The sequence below is a fragment of the Actinia tenebrosa genome, unplaced genomic scaffold (assembly GCF_029948245.1).
Source record: "Actinia tenebrosa isolate PJP-AT-01 unplaced genomic scaffold, QUT_ActTen_1.0 PGA_scaffold10__47_contigs__length_13832649, whole genome shotgun sequence".
Taxonomy (NCBI): domain Eukaryota; kingdom Metazoa; phylum Cnidaria; class Anthozoa; order Actiniaria; family Actiniidae; genus Actinia; species Actinia tenebrosa.
Genome location: NW_028292570.1, coordinates 1,541,015 through 1,558,123, shown reverse-complemented (window position 1 = coordinate 1,558,123; position 17,109 = coordinate 1,541,015). Strand labels below are relative to the sequence as shown.

The window sequence follows — 17,109 nt, the reverse complement described above, 5'->3', positions numbered from 1 at the left end:
CGAATACATTGTAAACTGGAAAGGACACATCGTTGTTAAACTGGACTGTGCTTTGTCGTCAGCTGTTATCTGTGCAGGTCGTTTCTTCAACAGGAAGTAATTATAAGAAGTGCAAGCAGTAGATTCTCCAAAGACAAATTCTTTTTTTTTTTTGTTAACTGGCTCAGGCGTATCGTCGGTGCGTTGTAGTCTCTTCACACGTTTGTCATTATGCTCTTAGTAAACATTCTTCAACTCACTCTTTATTTCATGTACTTGGTCTTCTGCTCTTTAAAACTTTAAGGGACTTCTAGCATTTAATACTTATCACGACATCAGAATTAACGTAAATAGATACAACAATGTCAAGAGTTGTACAAATAAGTCCTTGAAGGTCAATGGTACTTGAACCTTTACCATTAGCCGGATTAAACATACGAATACGCTTCTTGGAATCAACTCTGGCTGAGCAGATAAAACATTTGGTGTCACTATTCGATTTTTTCGGGGTCACATCCATTTACCATAGAACATTTGTCGTTCATGCTATGTAATATAGGGTTGTATTTATAAACATAAATCCAGTACCGTGTGTGATATCTTGTAGCGTGATCGCGCGAACGCAGGCACGTTAGTATTTTTCAAAAAACTATATAACTTTAAAACATTTGTATGGTTTCGATTTTTGTATTTCTAAAAATGAAAAAAAAAAGGATCATTGCATAAAAACCAACTATGACTAAACATACTGATGCGTGGCTATCTTTAAGTCGTCGGAAATTCTACTGAATTAAGCTTATGACTGTCAGAATTATCTGCCATAATTTGTCCTTTATAATGTCAATTGGTAATCACATTGGTAGCTCATGAAATAAGGGATACATTTTACTTGTGTTTGTCAAAATCCTCGTAACTACTCGTTTGTAAAACACGCATTTGATCCCCATGTGATTACCTATACAAATCTTCTTCCCTGAAATTAAGTCTTTAAAAAGCTTCAGAATTAGCTTCTCGCAGGTTTCTTACACCAAAGTGAAGCTAGCGTCGGATTGGCAGCGTTAGATTGATATTCATTGAGATTCAGAATCATTTCCGGGGGAGGTCAAACAGGTCGTTCTACTAAAATCCTCTTTTTCCCCTAACGGTGGCAAAATCACAAACGAATTCCGATTAAACTTTATTCTCTGATTTCTATTTATGATATTCTATGCTCTTAGTAGAATACACTGCCTATTCTCGACGAATTTACTGATTTTGCTCTCAGCCTCGGATTGGACTCGTATTACATCTCAACCTCGGATTGGGATCGTATTACATCTCAGCCTCGGATTGGGATCTTATTACATCTCAGCCTCGGATTGGGATCGTATTACATCTCAGCCTCGGATTGGAATCGTATTACATCTCAGCCTCGGATTGAGATCGTTTACGATTCAAAGTTGTTTTATTAACTGATATCTAAAGAATGTTAACTTTATAAACTTGTTCTTGGAAAGCCTGATAGTCAGGGTAATCAATAGCCCGGCAAGAAACTATAGCTTTAGAATCCGTGTCCAATAATACGAAGCTTTACCATATGACCCGTACGGCCCTGCTCGCGCGCTCTAATAAAACCATTGGAAAAAGTCACGTGATGGGGGCCGGACGGGTTGACGTAAGCGAGCCGGAAAAACCCGTCCGGCCCTGCTCGAATCCGCGCACTTTCTTTTTCTTAATTATATTTATTTTCGCTGCGCTCGGTCCGTACGACATGACCTCGAGCCAAATATTTTCCCGTACGGCCCGACCTAACTCAGTCAATAAGTACATATTACTAATTTGCACCCACGTATACAAATCTTTAACTAAATACCTCGAGCTTGAATATTAAAACTTTTCGAATAAATAGTTTAAACAAGTGGCAAGGTGTTATGAAGTATAATTCTATGAGCCTCACACCACCTTGATTTCATGTCTGCATTGTTTATTTAAATGTGTTTCTCCATGTCTTGTCAAGAAAGATGCCTTAATGACAGTGATCTTTATCAATCCACACGGCTCGTGTTTCACATCTAAATTCAGAAAGTAGGAATTCTATGCTCGCAAGAATAATACGATATTTTGGACGGCCCCTTGCACCCGATTCAATAGCAGTAACATAGGAAGATGAGTTGGAAAGTGAAATGTAGTTGGACAACATGACAAAATGTAGTTGGGACCGTTTCATGATATTGTAGACAATGCCTGTGACAATGCAGCTGTTATCAAGAGAATTCTCCAGACAAAATGCCTGATATGGGACGAGTGTTCTATGGGTAGCTCTCGACTCGTCGAGCTTGTCCAAGTTATATGCTTGTCCAAAAAAAGCTGTGAACTGGGGGGTCCAGAACAAGCCTTCTGGCGATGTTTCGCAGACGGTATTTACGAAGAAAATTCCGGATGTGACGCAGGCTATTCTCCGGTTAACTCCGCCGACATTTGTTGATATAAGCGAAGCGCTGATTGGCTGATTCAAACTAGGCTGCATATTTCGAATTCCTTCCGTCTCGAGTGAGTCCTCTATCCTTTTACGGTGGCGAAAAAGGTCGAAAATCCTGCCTTTTGTGATAGAAAGAATTTGTCTATGAGCGTGAAATTCTGCTGAGGTATAGCTTAGGATCTCTTCGATCGTGCCGTGGTTTTTTTTTTTTTTTGTGAGATTTTTCTTGGATTTGAATTCTGATGGGCTAGAACGAGCGGTGGTCGAGTTTTGTTGCCTGCCTTCCCCTTTCTTCTCCTCTCTCTCACACACAAACATAGCTCACATCAAACGCCAAAAACCGGCCTTAAAACGCATCGGACGAAGAAATAACACTCAAATTTCATGAGGTGAATGACTAAACTTTATTTTGACGGCATTTAATTCTTAGGAAGTCTTCAGAAGATGTATTTTTGAGAAGCTGAAATCACTCGATAATTCAAAATTTTATTAACGGGCGAACGCCACAAGAGACCACAGGGAGCCCACACATCCGAAACCACAGATACTTCGGATGGTAAGCCAGTGATACAATCGCCAACAGCTTCAATTAAGAAATCTTCTGAAGGATAACACATAACTATTATTCGATACAAATGACGTGAAATCTGTTCCAGTCTAAACACAACATGATCAATGGTCTCTTCCGAAAGATCTGGAAATTCTATCTGCCTCAGTAAGTCCAATAAGAAGGATCGAATACCAGCTCCAACTAGCACGTCCGCCATCTTGGAAAAACACCAACAAACCCACGTGCAATCTAAACGTGAAGTCCTGGGTACTAGACTATTGAATACTAGCCTTTCCCTCCCCTCCCCTCCCCTCCAAATGTTCATGTCACTACCCGAATGTGAAGACTGTATCAGAATACGAAAAGTGACTATCCGAATGTGAAGACTGTATCATAATACGAAAAGTGACTATCCGAATGTAAAGACTGTATCAGAATACGAAAAGTGACTATCCGAATGTGAAAACTGTATCGGAATACGAAAAGTAAATATCCGAATGTGAAAAGTGAGTATCAGAATACGAGAAGTCACTATCCGAATGTGAAAAGTGAGTATCAGAATACGAAAAGTGACTATCCATTCGTCAATGTAAATGGTACCCAAAATAAAAAGACTTTGTAAAATCTAATAAGTTAATTATGACAACCATCTACCGCCATAGTAATACGATCCCACTCCGAGGCTGAGATGTAATAAGATCCCAATCCGAGGCTGAGATGTAATACGATCCCAATCCGAGGCTGAGATGTAATACGAGTCCAATCCGAGGCTGAGAGCAAAATCAGTAAATTCGTCGAGAATAGGCAGTGTATTCTACTAAGAGCATAGAATATCATAAATAGAAATCAGAGAATAGAGTTTAATCGGAATTCGTTTGTGATTTTGCCACCGTTAGGGGAAAAAGAGGATTTTAGTAGAACGACCTGTTTGACCTCCCCCGGAAATGATTCTGAACCTCAATGAATATCAATCCGACGCTTCCAATCCGTTTCTTACTGAGTGAAAGGTGGAAGACTACTACGTTTATTATTTTTAAGAGTTTACTGCGAATCTCCCGGTTTGTCTTTAGCAAATAAAATAGCTTTTTCCGTGCTCCGTTCAGTGTAAAATAAGCACGCAGAAAGTGGATAAGCACAAAAGAAGTGTAAGGAGAAGAACGAGCCGTAAGAAAGTGCTTCTAACACTTCTTGAGTGCTTACTGGGCATCCTAAGTAGTTTGTTGCTTAAGGTATTAGGATACAAAAAATGACGATTTGCTCAAAAAAAAATTATTTTTTTTTGAAATTTCGTAAGTTTAAACTTTTGTCTTTCATATGTTAGTGAAACTTCTTGCAATTTTTGATTGGAAAAGCCAAAATTTTGAGACAAATCGAAATCGTGACTTTATCGAGACCGGAAATGTCCCGTCGCTCGCAATAACGTTGAGTCCAAATGCTCCTTGGTCCTTGTAAAAAGATCCTACATTGCGATCGTCCAGAACAACAGATAACTTGACAAGTGATGACAAAATGAAGGCTCAAGGTGTTTTGACCAACACCATCGTGGCTTCCTGCAGCTTCCGGCTCGAAACAAAGAAATGTATTTTTCTCGAATTGCTTTTGCCGCTAAAACCTCAACTTCAAAAAGCTAAAAGTCCCTTGGATTTCATTCGATTTTTCTAAAATTTGGAGAGTTTAAGAGGTAACTCATGATCCAAAAAAGCGTGTCTCCGATTTTTGAAATTCAATTTCTATTCAAAGTTATGACGCTTTTTACTCTGAACAACACTCCAAAAGCAATCGCCGAACTTTGATCAAAAATAGCGAGAGATATAAAACAGCCTATCAAAAATCTGGGACATCGTTTTTGAGCTTATTATCTCCTGAGTATGTTAAGACATTTTTCGCAAACATAGCTTAAAATGTACGTGTCCGTTAACGTTTTCACTGAGGCATGGTTCGAGGACGATAATGTGAATAACAATTTAAAAAATCGTATTTTGAAAAATTTTTCATAAACTATGTTTACTCAGCTTTCAGAAAATGTATACTTTGTTTGTGTTACACTATAAAGCCAGCGCGTTATTTACGTTTGCGCGCATAGTGGTCGTAAACGTATACTAATACCTTTAAAGGAGCACGGAAAGTGTTGTTTGAATCATTTTATTATATATATTTTATTATAAAGTATTTGTTCATATAGTAATTGTTTTCGGTATTGAATTTTTTACACAAAAATAAAGACGGTAGCAGGATCTAGCAGCACTTCGCGTTCGCAGATGGCGTCAGCACTCGAACAATCAGTGCACGCGTACTATCTTAACTATATAATAAAAACTATAAACTAATTGCGATTTCGAGACGGCAATACCACAATATATTTTCTTTCAACGCCGTCAAAATCGCAATTAGTTTTGTATCGCGATTCTGCTATTTTTGAATTCAAAAATAAAGGAAAAAGCAAGGGAGATGATGCTAATTTGCTTCATATTCTCATTACCTAACAGTCATCTCCCTAGCAACGGTTTCTGGAAAATGCTTGGCGTTTTTGAAAACTTTGACGGCTCTCTCTGGATCAAACTTATAGGAGAATCGCGATACTATAAAGTCAACACTTTACCTTTCATGACGACCGGGCCTTTAACACAAATTTCTCCAATCTGTCGAGATCCATTATTTGAGCCATTTTCAAGGTCAATAACCTATGAATTTAAGACCGAAAAAGTACAAAGTTCTTGTTATTTATTATGAAAAGTATAAATTTCATTAAATAACATCAGTCAAAGTTAATTTTTGAATATTATTTTCTTCTTGCTGAGTTTGTTTAGTTAGTTGTATTACTTCCAGATTGCAAAGCTAATGATTTGGTTGTCGAAAAGAATCCAGAGCATTTTAGATAAAGTGCAAGAAAAAATCACCTTGACATCCCTACAACTACTGGTAATTTAATTTGTAATAGACCTACTTATGATATTGGGCGCAAAGTTTTCCCATTTCTGACCACGCGCATTTCTCTGAAATTAATATTCTTTGTTTGTGTTGATCGTGTAATATACGGAATGATACGTGACCTGAAAAGGGAAACATTTCACCCGAGCTATTCAAGTGTCGAGGAATAAAATATTTTTGCCATGCTTTGGAAACTCTAAACGTGATCAGTTCGTGTTGCTCGAGAATTCAAAGACAAGCCTTTAAAAAAAATCATCTTAAATCAACAAGGAAAAAAATTCTTCAAAAACAAAAATCCTCTTAAATTCAACCTTTACCAAATAAGTATTTTTATGAGTTCGATTCTGTGGTCGACTTTCTTGGGTACGAACAATTAACCATTATGTTGAACAAAAAATGTTTCTAGCAAAGCTAGAAATGCCTCAAATGTTAATTCCAATTAAATTCCTTGTCATATCAAGAGATACTTTGCTCGTTTTAATATGGAGGTATAATCAGTCACTTAGAAAACAGCGAGGTTTAATTTGTTTCCGCTCGGCTCGTTGCGAATTACAAAGTATTTCTTAAGTGACCATCAAGTACCTTGGCTTGAAGATTTGGTAGCAAAACGCCTACAGATCCTGGCTTATAGAAATCCACTCTTGGACATATGCACGATGGAGAAGTTTCGGTCATTCCATATCCTAAAATTCAAACACAGTTTTCGTGAATTTTACGGGTTGGACCCATAAGTCTAAATTTAGATTTCCTAGTTCAACCTATGGTAGATTATACTCTCTTCGATCCAAAGATGCATAGGATTTCTTTGTTATTTTTTAAGCCAATGATAACGTCTCAGAATAGTAGGCAGGGCCTCACTTCTTTTGCCTGGCCGAATTTCAACGTTTCGTTTTCATGAACGAGCAGACGAGCAGCAGTGTTTTATTGGATTTAAAACCCCGAGGCATAACCTCTAGCACGTGGTTTTAGATCCGATATAAAACACGTACTGCGAGTTTATTGAACTGCTTTAAAAACGATCTCCAAAGAATATATCAAGAAATTATTGTACGGTTATTGAGCAGCTCAAAAAAAAAAAAAAAAAAAAAAAAAAAGGGTTTGTACGTCACTCAGTGTTATACACAAGTTCAAGGCAGAATGCTAAACTCAAGTTAAGGGCGCTAGTCGATGAGGCTCTGATGCAGGTATAAAACCTGTCACGTAAGTAGAAGTGCATATATAACTTCCCCATCAAGTGACCTTGATGGCCTTCTTTATCAATATGAGTCAGAACTTTCATCATTGTTAAACAAGCATGCACCTTCAAAGGTCCGAATTGTCACTCTGCGTCCACCTTCCCCATGGTACTCTGATGCAATAAGAACTGAGAAAATTAAAAGGAGGAGACTTGAAAGAACTTGGCGCAAAACGGGCTTAACAATAGATCGTGATTTGTACAATAACCGATGCAAAGTGGTCCAAAACTTGATCAAAACATCTAGAAATGAATATTATTCCAATATTATATCTGATCACAAATCTGATCAAAAAATTCTGTTCTCTACTTTTGAAAAACTTACTCATAAAAATGCTCCTCCTCTCTATCCATCCTGTCTCTCTTCCTCCAAGTTAGCAAACTCTTTTTGCTGATTTCTTCGTTAATAAGATAAAGGCTATTCAAGATGGATTTATGCATGATGACACTGTCAACTCTAAAGATATAAAGACTGTACCACCTAAGAGCTACCTTACATCTTCCAATGATGTCTCAACAGAATACCTTTCTAAGTTAATTAAGCCTTTGATCTCAAAATCATGTGACCTCGATCCCCTACCAGCAACAATTTTTAAAAACTATTCAGACCTCCTGCTTCCTATAATAACGCACATAGTAAATCTTTCTCTAAAAAATGCTTGTGTACCATCAAGTCTCAAACAGGCACTTATTAAACCGGTGCTCAAAAAACAAACCTTATCGCATGAAGAATTTCCAAATTTTACGCCGATTTCTAACCTAAAATTCATTTCTAAAGTTGTTGAGAAAGTTGTTGCTGTTCAACTTCTAGAGCATCTTGAGGAAAACAACCTTCATGAAAGATTTCAATCGGCATATATGCAAAATCATAGCGTTGAGACTGCACTCCTAAAAGTACATAATGATATTCTATTAGCAATTGATAACCAGCGCTCCATTATTCTTGTACTTCTATGTAAACTTTAAACTTTATTGATGAATAAAAGAATACAAAAAAGAAAAACTATATAACTGCATATAGCTAAAGCTAGTCTAGGCAGGTTAAATTCACAGAATATACACGTAGATTTACAAAGATGTCTTTATATGTTAATAATACTAAATAATCAGAGTACAAAGAGCTGAATAGAAAATGAAAAGTAGTTCACTGAGTAGAAAATGAAAAATAGCTCATTACAGATAGACTTACTTAAAAAGTTTGAAGATCTCAGTATCATAGCGATTAATATTAAGATCGTTTAATAAAACGGTTTTGATTTCCTTTTGGAAGTTTTTTTTGGATAAACTCCTAATGAAAGGTGGTATTTGATTCCATAGACGTGCACCCACTCGCGAGAAGGAATCTTTTTGAGTGTTTAAAAACGTGAATATCTAGTATAGAAATTATCACTGGCAGAAGATCTTGTTTCATAGGAGTGAATATCTTTTATGTAAGTAAAGAGTTTGCTAATATTACTGGGAATATAATCATATTTAACATCGTACATTAGCTGTGCTACTGAATAAAAATAAAGAGATTTGATTGGTAAAATTTCATGTTCAATGAATATTGGTATTGTACTTTTAATTGATTTCACGAAAAATATTGACCTTAGAGCGCGCTTCTGCAGAATGAGCAATTTATCAGTAAGCTTTTTGCAAGCTTGACCCCAGGTACATATTCCATATATGAAGAGCGGCTGTAAGAGGGATTTATACATTTTGATTAGAGTATTTTTTGGAACAAAATGTCTCAATCTGCTGAGAATACCCACTATTCTACTTACTTTTTTGCTTATGTAATCAATATGAGGCTTCCAAGATAATGTACTATCTAATAAAACACCAAGATATTTTACATAATCCTTTTTTTCAAGCTGTATATACTGGTTACTTTTATAATCCAAGATTTTAATGTTCAATGAATGTTTTGGTTTGTTACGAGCTGAATTGGAATAAAACAAAGTTTGATTTTTTGATATTTATGGTAAGTTTGTTTGCAGTGAACCAATCATGGAGCTTTGTTAGTTCATTGTTCATTTCCTTTTCAAGGGTTTTTAAGCATTTATTCGAGTGAAGTATATTTGTATCGTCTGCGAAAAGATGAAATTTTAAAATATTAGAGGCCATACTAATATCATTTATGTAAAGGAGAAAGAGTAAAGGACCTAATGTAGAACCCTGAGGGACCCCAAAATTAATTGCTTCTTTATTCGATATATGATTACTAACACTAGTAGTTTGAGTTCTCTAAGACAAGTACGACTTAAACCAATTATAGACGCATCCTCTCACGCCATAAATATAAAGTTTTTTCATGAGAATGGAATGGTCAACAGTATCGAATGCTTTCGCTAAATCAATGAAAACTGCACGTGTATATTTTGTTGTCCATATTATGTTGTATTGTACTAATTATATCAAGAAGTGTATGTTGTGTGGAGTGATTTTTCCTAAAGCCATACTGCATGTCAGAGAGAATATGATGTTTATGTATGAATGTAATTAATCTATTATACATTGTATTTTCAAAGATTCTGGTAAACACGGAGAGAAGTGATATAGGTCTGTAGTTACTAGGGTCTGTATCATCCTCCGATTTATAAATAGGACAAATTTTGGAGATCTTAAGTTTTGTCGGATATCTACCTGTTTGCACAGATAAGTTCATCAGTTTCGCAAGATGTTCACTGAGAAACGGTTTAGATGCTTTTAAAAAATTAACTGGGCAGGAGTATAGACCATAAGCTTTATTATTAGATAGCGATAAAATTTCATCATCTATTTCAGATGCTGTCACAGGAGTGAAAAACATGGAATTAAGTTGATTTATATTTTTAAGGTATTCGGTAAAGTGTGTCTTGGACTGCGGAATTCGACTAGCATATTTTTTTCCTACTTCTTGACCTATCTGCTGCATTTGACACCGTAAGTCACCAAATTCTTCTTCGAAGGCTGTCTGATAAATATGGTATCACTGGGAGAGCCTTAGAATGGTTTAAAACATATCTTTGTAACAGGTCTTTTCGTGTTAATGTGAACTCTAGTATCTCTAAATCCCATTCATTTGAATGTGCTGTACCGCAAGCTCGATATTAGGCCCAATCTTATTTCTACTTTACATTGGACCGATTGGTGACATTATTCGGAAGCATATTTTAGAATTTCATTTCTATGCTGATGACACACAGCTTTACAACTTTTTCGACCTCATCAGAGCTAGAGGCCAAGGATGCCAGGTGCGCGGTTGAGGCATGTGTTGTTGACATCAAGAAATGGATGACCAAGAATATGCTAAAGCTGAATTCAGATAAAACTTAGATAGTTGTTTTATCAAATAGTCATCGACCAAGACCTGCTGTTGATTCTATACACATTTCAGGTTCTGATATTTCTCCCTCTCCTGCAGCTCGCAACATTGGTGTTATTCTTGATAATAAGCTTTCTCTTGATGAGCATATTAGATCCGTTTGCAAGTCTTGCTTCTTTAACATACACAATATTTGGAAAATCCGTAAATATCCTAGTCAGAGCTCATGTAAGACCCTTGTTCATGCCCTCATCTCCTCGAAACTCGATTTTTGTAATTCTTTGTTATATGGATTGCCTAAGAACTCTTTAAGGAAACTTCAGCTCGTTCAAAATTCAGCTGCTCGACTTGTTTCCTTATCGCGTCATCAAGACCATATCACGCCAATCCTCTTTGATCTGCACTGGCTGCCTGTTGAACAGCGCATCATTTTCAAAATACTTCTAATAACCTTCAAAGCCCTTCATGGGTCTGCGCCCTCATATCTTTCTGACCTGGTCTGCCCTTATATCCCTTCTTGCTCTCTGAGGTCATCTTCGTCTAACACTATTGTTAAAAAGACCTACAATCTTAAAACCTATGGTCTGAGAACCTTTTCTTTTGCTGCTCCTCATCTCTGGAATTCATTACCTGCAGAAACAAGACAGTGTGATTCTCTTTCCTCTTTTAAAAATCATATAAAAACAATGCTCTTTAAGGATGCCTTTTTATGAAAATGAGTATTGGCAGGGATTTTTTATTTATTTATATATTTTTAAGATAGTTGTTTGCATTTTATCAAATTTGTTTTTAATCTCTAATTCTTAATTTCCTTGATGACTGTTTTTGATCTGTTTACATAAAGTTTATATTGAAATTTTATATGCAATATGTGTTATGAAATGTAATATTTTGAAATGAAGTGTAATGAATGAAATATATATTATTGCAGTTCTTGATAAGTTTAATGATCAATTTAAACTAATATCTTTAATAAATTTGATTTAAGCTTCAGATATAAACCTACTTTTTAGTTTTATCCTAATTTCTTTTCTCATGACCAATATATTGTAAAGCGTTGTTGAAGCCTGGCGGTATTGACGCTATATAAAATACTCTTTATTATTATTATTATTATTATTATCAGCAGTAAACACGTTTGAATGCTAATTAGGTAAGCTAGATAGGGCGTAATTTCGTAACCTACCAGCATGACAGGATTAATAATATATACAATCACTTAAAACCAATTATTAATGTTCTTAAGATGCAGTTTAAATACTTGGAATGTTTGAAATGTCCTTAAGATGTGATTAATTTGAATGTTCTTGCAATGTTCACTGTGCAGCTTAATACCGCTTTCTGCATTCTGAGTAATACATCTTTGTATCTTGCTCCAAAGATATTCTTCATCTCAGGCTCCATCTCTTTAGACCATCCTCCAAGAGCGTCCAAAATGAGGTTCACTTGCAAGATCGTGTATCCTGGGTGTTGTTTTGTGAGCTCAAGTCTAAGTGCTCCATACTTCTTCGTCTTCTCTTTGTCTTTCTTTTCTCGGTTGTTAACCCACGGACAGCTCATTTCCACCATGAGTACTTTCTTGTTATTGTGGTCGATGAAACGCGCGTCCACACGGTTAGATCGTACATACATGTGGTCAGCATATACAGGTACATCCCAGTATGCTTCAGCGTCAGTTGATTTGTAGAGTGGTTTGGGTTTGACATCAGAAAACCATGGGGGTGTACTATCAGCCAGTTTGAGATCTCTTAGCATCTCAAAGAAAAACACTTTCAAAGCAGCGTTGTGTCTATCCAGGTACTTGGACTGTGCAAGAGACGGACATCCATTTGAGTCTTCGTTTGCTCTGAGATTGGAGAAAGCTGCTTTCTTCCATCCTCGGGTAGTCAATTGAATTAAGTAGAAAAAAATAGAAATAAAATTGTAACAGAAAATGCGTAAACTCAAAACTATAGTTTCCTGCGCTTAAAGACACCAAATATCTCCCCTGTTCGGTTTGACAATTGCCAAAGCATATAAATACTTGTTCGGATGTATAATAGTGCTCTAAGCTTGGCTTGCTTTTGTGTCGAACAAGATTTCTAACGGAGCTGTTAGAATCCAACTTCACTACTCGCCGCCATTATTATTATTATTATTATTATTATTATTATTATTATTATTATTATTATTATTATTACAACATCTGAATATACAAAAGTCAAAACAGACAAAAGAACGAAGGACCAGGTGATTTTGGGAAACGTGCGCAAAGGATTGTTTTAGTTGAACAGGCGGTCCTAGTTTTAGTTGTTTATCGGCGAACAGAGAGGTATCACTCATTACACAATAATTTTGTAGAAAAATTGAAACCACAACGCATCATTTGACCCATAGGTATTCGATATAAGAATAGGTAGTATTTTAAATGCATTGCTAGTCCATAACGTAGCTAGGAAAGCAAAAATTCAAAGTTACGTTCTTTGACTGCATGCAGCCGTCATGTTCAGTTTTTCAAGGGACCGCCTAATTATATTTCTTCCTGCGCGATGATTGGCTGGTTTTTGATGGGCAGTTACAACGAGATCATCTGGAATATCCTCCAATATGCAAACAAAGATGTTAGTGAAATTAAAAAGGCTCACACCTATCATAACATTGCAGAAATCAATAGCATATTGTACGCTCCAGTCTATGTTGCCACAGCAGAAATAAACAATCGTCTATTGAGGAAGAAGAAACCAATAACAAAAAGGAAAGAACCGAAATGGAGAGAGAAATTGAAGAAAGACACCGAAAGACTGAGACAAGAAGTTTCATTATTTAGGGGAGCTACTAAACCCACAGTCGACACGATCTCCGGGAAAAAGAGCTGAAAGTTTAAAAAAAATATAAGATCAGATGTGAAGAAAAAGTGAACCTGACGAAGGAAAATAAGCTACAAAAAATATCCTCAAGAGCTCAAATAATGAGGTTTGTGAAGCGTAGCCAGCAATTCTGGCAGAACAAATTATCACAGGTAAACCAGAAACAACCACAGAGATCTGGGGAAGAAACAAATAAAAGTAGAAAAAAACATCTCAAAGGAAACAATGCAGGACTTCTGGAAAAAAAGATATGAGAAATGTCACAATGCCACTGCCAGTTGGATTAAAGATCAATAAGGACTGCTCGAGAACACTCCAGAACAAGATTGCATGAATTCATACACACTGAACTGGAAGTCACCAGGCATTGTCATGGTTCTTTTGGCTGAAATATCTGTCTTTGCTGCACACGGATCTTGCTCGATAATTCAACACCACCACGATAACTGGTCCTAATTTTTGGCAAGACGTACACGCGACTGATTTTCAGAAATTAAAGACGTCGATTTCAAACTGTAACCGAAAAGATATTTCGCATTGACTTACATTCTAGGACTCTTAATATGAAACGGTAAATACACTTCTGGTTCTCATATACTCGAAGTTTCTTTTAGCGAAACCTACAAAATTTTAGCACAATATATTGACTACATACATTTCCCTATAAAAGTGGATAGCCTAGGTTACCTGTGATTAGTCAAGTCACAAAGAACAGGGTTATATTTTGATTTTGATATTAGAAATATTGGTAGAATTAGGAAGTATCTTGATCAAACGAGCACAGAACCCCTAGTACATGCTTTTGTGACCTCTAAATTAGACTATTGCAATAGCGTCTTGCATGGTTTACCTACAAAGCAATTAAATAAGTTGCAGCGCTTGCAAAATTCAGCTGCCAGACTAATAACTAAAAGTAAGCGCAGAGAACATAACTCCTGTTTTACGCCAATTGCATTGGCTGCCTATTAAGCAAAGAATAACTTTTAAGGTCTTACTAATTACTTTTAAGATTATTAACGGTTATGCACCAACATATTTAAACAGTTTATTAGAATCTTATACACCTAAGCGCGCTTTACGCTCTGCTTCTAAGAAGCTATTGATAGTTCCTAAATCATTTACATCTACTTATGGCGATAGAGCATTCTCTATCGCTGCGCCTAAGCTCTGGAATAACCTACCAGAAATAATAAAAAATGCTGAGACTGCTAAACAGTTTAAATTTTTAGTTAAAACATATCTTTTCAAAGAAGCTTTTGACTGATCTATTGCGTCCTTACGAAATACAGATTATGCTATCTTATTATGCTATATTAATTTAAGCCCTATATTTGTTTTAACCACACTTTTATATTAGCTATATATTAATTAATTTGTTTTAGATTATCATTATTATAACATTTTAGTCTAGTTATCTATATATATATATATATATATATATATATTATGATTATTACGTCTTAATTATAGTTTATTTATGATACACATTGTAAACGCATTGAGGAGTAGCGAAATGCGTCATAAAAGATGTAAATTAAATTAAATTAAATTGCTTCCTTTAGAAAGATATCTTAGCTCTTTATGGGTTTCCTGTGGTTTATGATCGCTTCCCTGTGCTGTAATCAGATCCGCGCTGTAAATCGTATGTCATTTTCACCGCCAAAGTAGCCATTCACCTCATACACGCGGCTAAGTTTTGGGAACACGAGTTTTGCCTAGGCTGAGATTAAGCTACCGGACGGAACTGTTATAATGGGTAAACGTCGCCGAAGGGGAGGTGGGTGGGGTCAAAAATCCGTCTAGCACTGACTGGTACAGCGAACCTGAGCAAATGAGGTCGAAACCTTGGAGTTTCTCGCTTAAATAGGCAACGGACGACCCGGGGGCATTCATAATGCTTCTCACCTAGGAATCACATCCAGAAAGTCACGATAACATTCCGCGCGTACTCGTTTCATGGCTGCTTTAGGATGAAAATAGATAGGCGATAAATTCAAATCAATGACCGTTGGTGTCTTGCTTTTTATGGGTTGCGTGTAACGCACTTTCTCGTAAAGAGTAAAAAAAAGATAAGGGCTGAAACAAAGCGAGAGTCTGATTTTAAAACCCCTGTTCAAATTATTCATGAAGGCAATTTATGAATAAAAAACCCACGCAATGTTTGCCCAATAAATATACTTTGGGTCGGAATGCTTAATTTTGTTAAACTCGAAAATGTTACAATTCTAAGAGATATTTAAAAGCTAAATTTTAGTCATATGTTCACCTCCAGTTGCTCGTAAGTTGTTCATAAGTTAGCTTATGAAACAGGATGTATCTGGTGAATGTCAACTTTGAAACAAAAAAATGACAGGTTGTTGACAGAGAGATTTAAATTTCCATATAACTTCTGGACATTTCCTTTGAGTCTCACTTTATAAAGAGTAATCGTAGGGAAACGTGTTTGGTTATCCTGCCTACTTCATTCTCGTTTAAAACATTTTCTTTATCTGAAGTTGCCTTGTGCATATTCAAAATTTGAGATACTGGCACTATACATTTACAGGTTGAAACGTTTTTCAAAAGCCTGAAATCATTAAACATGTTTATATCAGAACTGATAAAATTGCCATAATTTTAGTTTAAAATAATTTTGAAATTTAAAAAAGCCGTTACTCAATAAAACACAAAATTTGAATTCCCTTGGCTATAGGATTTTAGATCTTTGGTATTTTCATTTACATTATGCCGCAATGTAAACATGAAAAATCATCCATACTTCCTTCTTATTTCACTAAAGTAGCTGGTCCGAGCAACTGGAGGTGAGGATCATACCATATACCGTGCTTTGTTTCAGCCCTTCTTTACTTTTGACTGTTTACTCGAGAGTGCGTTACCAACGCTTATTTATTTTTGAATTTAATAACCTATCAATGTACAGCGCGGATCTGATCACAGCTTATGTAACGTAAACCACAGGGAAGCTCTCGCAAACCACAGGACACCCATAAAGTGCAAAATTACTTTTCTAAAAGAAGCAATCAAAATATAGTCGGGTTCCCTGTGGCGAGTGTGCAAATATTACGATGTAATTTGCTGGTAGAAACTTTTATTGGAAGGCAAAAAGCAACTTCTACAACTGTAAATCAACCACTAACTAACTGAATTATCTCAATGCATCGTTTTTATATGGATTCGTACAATAATCAAATTAAATGACAAGCTGTCAAAATTATCCGATATTAACTAATACATTTCTGGAAGCGTTGCCTCTTGATTAAAATAGGAAAACTAAGAATGTCTGAGTTGCGACCGCATGATTCAAAAATCAGGTTTTGGACGATTAGAATACAATTTACAAGGAAGCGTTTGGTCATAGAAAGGTCAGCTGTTACAACGGTTTAAACGGTTTTAGGGCACAGTTTAAGCATCCGATTAACTTAATAAACATCAGGGGGCAAAGAGTCATATTCGTCAAGGAACAGATCTAGGCCTGACCGAAAGGTTGCATAAGATCAAGGTCGTCGAATTTAGCTTGTACGTGCCACTCGTGAGAGGCATGTGACTATACGTTATGACTTGCCTTCAAGACCAACGCGGGCTTGTAACTCGTATTTAAGATATGCGTGAGATTCGTTAATGATAATATAAAATAAAATATTTTTGGAGTTAATAGGTTCCATTGATTGTTGTCCCGTAACACAAAAAGGCAACGTTGAACAAGGTAAACTAGTCAAGGCCACTAACATCCAAAGGTAAATTTGAGAGAATGAATGGAACAATTTACCTTTGGAACTTCGGAATACAAACTCTTTCGCTGTTTTAGAATTCCGTCTAAAACAAATT

At 36.1% G+C, this 17,109-nt stretch overlaps 2 protein-coding genes across 3 annotated transcripts in view; both read right to left on the bottom strand.

The window, feature by feature from the left end:
• Positions 1-17,109, bottom strand: part of LOC116305586 (uncharacterized) — a 44,383-nt gene that overhangs the window by 12,289 nt on the left and 14,985 nt on the right. For both annotated transcript variants that reach the window (XM_031715525.2, XM_031715526.2), the window contains exons 4-5: positions 6,498-6,598; positions 5,587-5,668 (exon numbers count right to left, since the gene is read on the bottom strand). In XM_031715525.2, coding sequence (XP_031571385.1) covers positions 5,587-5,668; positions 6,498-6,598 — 183 coding nt within the window. The remainder of the gene's footprint in view (positions 1-5,586; positions 5,669-6,497; positions 6,599-17,109) is intronic.
• LOC148912708 (uncharacterized) lies at positions 11,558-12,259 on the bottom strand. The gene has a single exon (XM_089026460.1). The coding sequence runs from the start codon at positions 12,191-12,193 to the stop codon at positions 11,720-11,722; it is 474 nt and encodes a 157-aa protein (XP_088882586.1). The 5' UTR covers positions 12,194-12,259; the 3' UTR covers positions 11,558-11,719.

Bases quoted from the DNA above. Each gene is read 5' to 3' on its own strand.
- LOC148912708 (XM_089026460.1), bottom strand. From the start codon at position 12,193: ATGCTAAGAGATCTCAAACTGGCTGATAGTACACCCCCATGGTTTTCT.